Source organism: Vespa mandarinia, chromosome 10 (genome assembly GCF_050613455.1).
Source record: "Vespa mandarinia isolate Hongniang chromosome 10, ASM5061345v1, whole genome shotgun sequence".
Classification (NCBI taxonomy): Eukaryota; Metazoa; Arthropoda; class Insecta; order Hymenoptera; family Vespidae; genus Vespa; species Vespa mandarinia.
This window is the reverse complement of record NC_140819.1, coordinates 5,106,439-5,115,755: the sequence shown is the minus strand read 5'-3', so window position 1 is coordinate 5,115,755 and position 9,317 is coordinate 5,106,439. Positions and strand designations below refer to the sequence as shown.

General features: G+C 24.2%; 1 protein-coding gene across 1 annotated transcript; it reads left to right on the top strand.

Moving 5' to 3' along the window:
* The first annotated feature begins 1,453 nt into the window (after positions 1-1,453).
* Positions 1,454-7,903, top strand: LOC118446342 (glycerol kinase 5). The gene is made up of 12 exons (XM_035876880.2): positions 1,454-1,983; positions 3,674-3,767; positions 4,164-4,263; positions 4,547-4,706; positions 5,153-5,267; positions 5,623-5,816; positions 5,939-6,065; positions 6,162-6,266; positions 6,664-6,758; positions 6,961-7,124; positions 7,209-7,342; positions 7,428-7,903. The coding sequence occupies exons 1-12, from the start codon at positions 1,888-1,890 to the stop codon at positions 7,568-7,570; spliced, it is 1,527 nt and encodes a 508-aa protein (XP_035732773.1). The 5' UTR covers positions 1,454-1,887; the 3' UTR covers positions 7,571-7,903.
* The last annotated feature ends 1,414 nt before the right edge of the window (positions 7,904-9,317 follow it).

Below are 9,317 nucleotides of genomic sequence, written 5' to 3'. Positions count from 1 at the left end.
AAATAGATCTATCTATTATAATATTTTGACAATTTCTGAAATTAATTGTAATTTATGTTGCGTATAAAACAATAAACATTTTTTTTTTTATTAAACCCCACAACGAACGAATGTAAAATTGAATCATCCGGATGATTGATTTACGACGAGAATTATGTGTTTGTACTGTTTCAATTCGAACATACATCCTTGAAATATTACATTATAATAGAATGAGAATATATTTGTTACTTTGTTATAAAGGATTTAGAGCGACCTCTAACGTTTATCGACATAAAAACTGTTAAATCTATATTACCAACCTTGATAAAACGTTCTAACAATGATATTATATTTTCCAAATGTTGGTAATTATTATATTTATTAATTACAATATGTTATAGTTTCATTGACTAGGATATATCGTTGAAATAAATAAAATTGTTTATAGATAATAAAATAAAAATTAACAATTACTCTTTACTTAATCAAATAATCTATTTAACCGATCATCAATATATATGTTTGGTATTTATTCCATTTCTTACCAAGAAATTCATTGATTCATCTGGCAATTTTATCGACTATCGGTATTTCGATTATATACACGCTGCCAACTTTACAAATTTTTTTAAACTGTAGCGCTAAAATAAAGATTACGGAATTCCTTCTATACCGACTACGTTTTTGTATTGGAAACAAAAAGTTTCTTAAGAGGAAAACAAAAAGAAAAAAAAAAAAAAAGAAAACAGATAAGATCAGAAAAGAAAAAAAGAAAAAAGAACGATCTTCTAATTGATTCTTGTGATGTAAATTATTAAACTCAAATTTATTATGGATTGGAAAATTTTTTCATTATCTTATTTGCATAAAAACCTATATGTAAATTAAATAAAATTAGAGATGTGTATGTATGTACTAAATGATGCTATAATAACAGTAGAGACGTGAGTTGACATAATTAATATTAATGAGTGACACGCCTTGATATACGTATACATCTATTTAATTCATTTTAGGTTAGGATGATCATTTTTTGTATTTATTTAATATCAAGCGATAAAAAGTTACATTTTTACATTTATTATTTAATGATATAATTAAGATGAAATAAAGTAATAAAATTAATATTTGTTTGCGTAAAGTCTATAACAAAATAAATCAATGACGAACTATGAAAAAAATATTGACAATACATACATACTTACATACATATATACATACATACGTACATTTTATGCGTTGAAAAATTATTATTAGAGAAAAGCTTAGTATTCTTTTCAACATTAATTTGTTTTAATTTATATATATTCACGAGAGATAGAGAAGGAAAGAGAGAGATGGAAAAATAGAGGGAGAGAGAGGAAGGGAGGGGGAGAGAGAGAAAGAGAGAAAAAGGGAAAAAGAGACTCGAAATAGTCGATCATTTTTCCCGTGTTAAACACTTGGAATTACAAAGATTGTTCACAATAGGAGCATGCGTAGTGTCCTAAGAAATTACTCATCTTAGTTGCGTCGTGATAAATGAAGGAAATTCGACGGTCTTGTTTATTACGTTCGTGAAAAAAAAAAAAAAAAAGAAAAAGGAAAAGAAGAAAAAAAGAAAGAAGAAGATTTAAATAATATCCGTAGATATTATATAACCCATTCCTGTTACTCTTGAAGTTGAAATTAAAATTTCTTTTCAAGTCACGCACAAAGCGAAAACCGCTTTCACGTTCGATCACGGAATCACGAATTCTTCGTTGTTCGTTCTTCAGCTATCGCGACCGCCATATTCGAAAGTAGCGCCATCCGGTAATTATTCAGCGAATTAGAATGAAGGTCGGACTTCTTAAATGTCGAATATATTAGTACTTACCATCATTAATATTTGATACTTTGAGTTTACGCGTAATCTGGGTAACAATGAGATATATCGTTGCGCTTGACGTGGGAACGACTACTGTTCGTTGTCATATTATCGACGAAAATGCTGTTGTTATTTCCTCATCGACGGAAAAGGTATGAAACGTTTGTTAAATTATTTGAAATATCTGATGTTCCTGTCAATCTTTTAATATAATAAATGAAAGTAATTTTTTCTTTTAATGATCAGCAAATATTTTAGGCTATTCTCGTGTTTTAAATTTTACAAAGATAAAATATGCCAACTACAATATTTGTATTCTTTCTTTCTTATTTTTTTTCTTTTTCTTTTTTTTTTTTTTTTTTTTAATTTGATAAAAGTCTCAAATAGTTTAAAAGTTATTTTTCTTGGTTTCTTTTTTTATATTTAATTTAAATATTTCAAAATAGTTCCTTTTTTTTCCTCTATCGATAAGATAGTAAAGTATAACATAATATTTAGGAAATATTTCGTAAATGTACGATTATTGAACATATACATTTTAATTGGATCACATATTTATATGAATTCGAAAATAATATTTATCAGTAGTGCACATTGTAAAAGCAATAAATAATAAGATAAAATTTAATATTGCTATTTTGTATTTTCGCTTTTTAGAGTAAACAGAAATGAAATATAAATTAAAAAAAAAAAAAAAAAAAGAAATATTTAATAAAATATTAGAATACGTTTATCGCAAGAATTCGTGATATCGAGTTGAATATTTAAATAGAAATTATAAAAGAAGAAGAAGAAAAAAGAAAAAAGGAATGAAATGATGTTACGGATTCTTTTCATTACTTTTACGTTTAATGTTTCAACGATTGAAATTCATGGATTGAATTTCAAAGATTGATTCAACGATTGAAATTTTTAAAAGATATCTGATATTTACGATCCTGATATCAGATGCTGTTATGGTTCGTAATAAATTAATTATATATTATTATCGAACGGATTTTAATTAAGTACATATTATTATCGAACGAATTATGAAAAGTGATTGAAATATGAAGATATATATAGGTATATGTTACGTGAAAAGTACGGCATTTTTGACAGATAATATTTTGATGATGAAAAAAATTTCGTAAAAATCCCGAGCGAACAATGAGAAAGGCTAGTTAGAAAATTTTGTAATTTTTGCTCATAATGAAATAGTTGAGTTCATGAGGAAATAGTACGAATACTTCGTGTAATTTTAATAAATCATATCTATATAATTTTTTAATTTAAGTTGAAGATATGTTTATCAACTTTTTTCAAAATTCCTACAATTCAGTCTCTAATCTTTTAACTAGAAAACTTTATGCTGATTTGATAATATTTTATCGGATATTATATATATATATATATAAAAGCATATATTTACAAGATATGTAAAAGCATATATGTTTTCAATAAAGCATTTTTGAGCATAAGTTTACATGAACTTTTTTCATCCATAGGATCTCAGTAATACGTAATATAAATTTGATCCAATACTTTTTGGACACCCATTGTATGTGTGCATTAATGAAGTTACCATTTGAGAAATTTTTGAGAAATTTTGATAAGCTCATACTCATCAATTCAGCTTGAAAAAAAGAAAAAAAATCATCTCCAAATTTCATTCTCTTATTAAATTTTACGAAAGGAGATATAATTATTTATATTTAAATAATACAGAGATCTTAAATATTTTCATATATCATTTTTTGAAAGAATCAATGTGTTTAGAAAAGATTTGATTGTAATAAAAAATTCAATTTTATTCGGGATAATTTCTTTTATTTCATTTTATTTTATTTTACTGATCCACAGGTGGAACTTATTTATGAAAAACGCGGTCACGTAGAAATTGAGCCTGACCATTTATGGACGATTATAGTGAAAACTGTAAAGGATACGATAAACGGTAAAGTATATAAAATAAGATAAATAACATGATAACGTACGATTATGTGAATGTAACATTATTATTCGTACTTCTTTATAATTTGATCTATATATATTATCGCGTTCACGATATATATAATATATTATTACAATTTGTATATTAGTACAATTGATATAATATATTATCGTACAATTGATATTTCTATTTAATTATTACGTATTTCTATTTAATAAAATTACGTTCTATTTAAACGTGCTGCATAGCGAAAGATAACGCATTATTTTTTTTTCTTTTTTCGAGTCGCGATTTATAATAATACAAAATTAATATTAATATCCGTATGATTTTCGTTTATTATTTTCATTAATTTTTCAAATTTATTAATTTTTATTAACATTTATTGTTCGTTATTAGCCAGCGGAGTCGATCCAAATTCTTTTGCTTGCTTTGGAATTTCTGTACAGCGTGGAACTTTTATTTGTTGGAATTTATTAACTGGAGAACATTATCATAAGTGAGTATGCAATATTGATGCTAATAAAGTTCGTCATTTCAATTTTGACATAAATTATATGAATATAATACTTCTCTTTGTTATTATATATTATGTATTATATATTATATATTATAATAAAAATAAGGAAGAGAAATATAATAGAAAAATTTATTTACATTATTAAAATTTCAATTAAAAATTCAAACAGTCAATTAACAATTTTCTGCATGGATCAACGTTAACACATTACGATAATTCACATTGGGATATTCAGTTATATAATTAATCTTTTCATTTACAGTTTCATAACATGGAAAGATCTAAGAGCTGATTCTATGGTTAAAGAATGGAATAATTCGATTATGATAAGAGGATTGCGCACAGTCGCTTATATTCTTTATATGTTATCAAAAAACAAACATTATCTTGCTATTAGTGCCTTCAAGTTTATAAATACTCAGGTTTATCATTTATATTTTATTGTTACATATCTAATACATATATATATATATACACATATATAAACATTTTTCTTTTGATATCGATAATCTATTAGATGAATTTATTTCATTTAATAAATTTGCATCTTTTTTTTAACTTCGAAATCTATTTCGCTCTGATGAATATATATATGTATAAATATTTTATATATATATATATATATATATATATATATATTTTATAATACATATATACATGTATATATAAATTCATAACTATTTTATATATATATATATAAAACAGTCGTGAATTTTTCAAACTAATTAATCTAATCTAGATTGTGACTAACAATTTCTAAAATATATTTATATTTATATATATATTATATTTTTATAAAAGAGTATTTATATATTTATTTATTTATTCATCACTTGCTGCAAAAAATAATTGTCATCATATATTTTAGATCACTTTACGATTGCTTTGGGCTTTACAACATGTATCAGGTCTACGTGAAGCTATTATGAATGACTCTGTAGCATTTGGCAGTATCGATTGCTGGCTTTTATACAAATTAACTGGTACGCTTTATTAACATTTGTTATTAATTTAAAATTGATTGTATCTGTTGTATTGGCTATAAAATTTTATCACTTTTTTTTTTCACGACAATGGTATTCCAGCTGTTTTACAGTAAAAATAAATTGATCAAAAATAGGTGCACACGTTTAAGTATCTCTATCTTTCTCTATGTATTTAAAAAATCTTAATTAAAGCAACAAATTAATTCAATTATATGTTTCCGTTTGCTTTCACATTTATTTTCTTATATATATATATATGTAATAAAAAAAAAATATATATATATATATATATATACATATATTTTTTGAATATACACATCTTACTTATATATTTAATATTTATTCTTCATAGGCAGACATATAACAGACATTTCGAGCGCATCTGCTACTGGACTTTTTGATCCATTTACTATGAAATGGGCTACTGGAATATTAAGTTTATTAAAAATTCCGTCCCACATTTTTCCCGAGATCGTTGATACAATTACTAACTTTGGTGTTACACCAAAACATATATTTGGCATTGAAATTCCTATAGTTTGTTGCGTAAGATTTAAGAATAGAAATTCTTTTCAAGATCAACTTGTATATCGATGATCTTTTCTTCTTTTCTTTTTTTTTTTTTTTGTTTTTTTCTTTTAACATACAATCATTCTTTATAATTTCAGATGGCTGATCAATCAGCTTCTTTATTTGGCTCAGGATGTTTTCAACCAGGCGATATGAAGATTACAATGGGTACAGGAACTTTTTTAAATGTAAATACTGGAACAAAACCACATGTGTCCATTAATGGTAAGTATAAAAAAAAAAAGAGAATACAAATTTTATAATTCTTTTATACAATCATATATTAAATAATATCTAACGAAAGTAAAATTAATCCATCAGGCCTTTATCCTCTGGTTGGTTGGCGCATAGAATCTGAATTAGTTTACATTGTAGAAGGTGCATCGAATGATACTGGAATTCTTATGGAATGGGCAAAAGCTCTTGGTAATTTTTCATAAAATCTTAATATTTAAATTACAAAATACAATCTTTACAATATCGGTATATTCATTATTTATATGCATGGATATTATTTGTAGTTATGACTATGGGGTGTAGAATATCCCAGATCAACTTTGAACTCAATTAAAACAATTTACGTATTGTATGATTCATGAATTTTTTTTTCTTTTTTTTTTTTTTTTTTTATAACGACAAAAATGCGTTTTTAAATATATTGATTATTATTCACGAGACTTCGAAGAGCATTAAAGTGCCTAGGATGTAGCGCACTCCAAATGCACAACTTGAAATTATTTTGACGTATACATAACTAGGGCTTTATATATATATATATATATATATATATATATATATAATTTAATCATATATTATATTATAGAAATATATAAAGATGAAGCAGAAACAGTTGATTTAGCATATTCAGTGGATAACTCAGATGGAGTATATTTTATACCGGCATTTACCGGACTTCAGGTACATAAACATTTAATACTATTAATAAAGTAAAAAATGTTTAATACTATTATTGAAAATAGTTATTTTGTAAATTACAAAATGTAAAATTAAATATGCAATTGCAATGTATATTAATTAAAAATTTTAATTATATGAGAAGGAAAAAAAGGTGATAAAAAAAAAAGATGTTAAACGTACAATGCTTTTCCTTTTTTTTTAGGCTCCAATAAATAATCATACCGCTGCAGCTGGTTTCTTAGGTGTGAAGCCTACGACGAAGAAAGGCCATATCGTACGATCATTGTTAGAAAGTATTGTATTCAGAACATTATTACTTTATGATATTTTGCGTACTGAGACTCGTTACAGATATAAAAAAATACGGTAAAAATATATTACTATTGAGTGAGTTATGAATAAGAAAGGAATTAGAACAAAATAAAATTAATTAAATTCATTGATAAATAGAATTGATGGTGGTGTATCTCAAAATGATTTCATCATGCAACTATTGGCGGATTTAACGGGTTTGGAAGTAGAACGACCTGTTGATGTGGAAATGTCTATTTTTGGCGCAGCTATTTGCGCTGGTTTACATTGTGGTATGATATTTAATTTCGTATGTATATATATATATATACAAGAAAGGATTGACGTAAATTAAAAATTTATCATAATACATTTTAGGTATATGGAAAACTAAAGAAGAATTAAAGCATCTTCGTAAAATAGATAAAATATTTAAACCGAATAAGAATTCACAATTGTGTTATCAGAACACAATTGCACAATGGAAACGTGCTGTGGACCGATTTAAAAACTGGTACTGATATCAGTTGTATTTGAACATAATCAGGTAAAAAGAAAGATAGAATTATTTTCGTAGTATATTAGAAATATTAATGCATTATAAAATATCAGTTTAATTGAAGCTATTGTAAATAAGAGATATGCAATAATCTTTTTTTTTATGATTATTGCTACATTCAGAATACACAATTAATTTATAAATAATATTTTGATAGATAGATGAATTGAAATAAATAGATACGACACGATCGATTTTTATTTAAGATATTATAATAAGATATAATATTTCTTTAAGTCAATAGTTACATTATAATACGAATCATATAATATAGAATCAATGCTCGGTCGAAACAATATTGATAATCTATTTATCAATAACAATCATTATTTCTCTACAATAATACAAAATATATTAAAGCAATAATATATTTTGTTGTGAATCGATTGGTTATACATTATATGAACGTATGTCATCTTAATAATTTTTTAATGTTTCTAAAAAAAGTGCCTTTTATGTTGTTGTCGTGTTTACGCATTTTTAATCAAAAGAATATTTTTTTCTTTTTATACACGACATTTGCCTGTAAAAAATATTTTAAACAATAAATTATATAACATAATGTTATCGAGTTTTAATTAATCATATCTATATTATATTATACATTATTATTATTTTTCTGTTCACAAAGATATTTAATATAAGAGTTAAATTTATAGGTGTTATTAAAATAAATAATACATTGTCAGAAGAAGATGTGAACGTATTATAAACTCGTACGTCGTATTATAGTTCGGTTGAAACCGGTTTTTCCATGTCCGCATTGTAATCTGTATTAAACGCACTATTCACATTGAGCGCGTAATAACATGAAACAAAGTCAAACGAGATATATATTTATTTAAAGCTACACTTGCAGACATTTAATTAATATATTATGTAATCTTATCTTGGATATAGAAGATGACAACGCATATTTTTTATTTCGTTTTCATTTTTTTATCCCCTTATATATATATATATATATATATATATATATATATATATACATATATATATATATATATACATCCATATATATATTCTTTTTTTTTCTTTTTTCTTTTTTCTATATATTCTATTTTTTTTTTCTTTTTTATTTTATGGAATAGATTACGTTTGTTAAACTCGTTTAGTTTTCTCGCATCGTTCGAATGAAATTTTTATCTCGAAGTGATGTACCATTTGAATCTTTAAGTAATATATATATATATATATGTTTTTATTTTAATCCGTATTAATTACTAATTAAGATCATTTAAATTTTTGATTATTAATATTTCCTTATTAATTCATTAATTTATATTTCAAATATCAATTGCCATATTGTTATGATAACCGTTTAAAATCCGTAAGGAACTTTTAATTTATTCAAAATGATTTCAATTTAATTATTCAAGTTAATTATCGAAAATTTGTTATAAGGAGTTAACGAGAGGTAAGGTTTATTCGACTTCTTTTTTTTGTTTTCTTTATTTAATTAATTAATTTATTTATTATTATTATTTTTTTTTTTTTCATTTATTTGTATTTAATCGAAATGATGAATTAAAAATATCTCATGTTATTTCTTTATTGTTCGTTCTTTTGAACTTTCGACAAAGAAGAATTCATTTATATCCATCATTTGCATTCGTACGTATTTGCATCTTATATATACGTATTTGTACACATACGAATGTAAATAAATGTACAGTGTCTAACAGAAATATTTGAAAACTTTTGAAGAT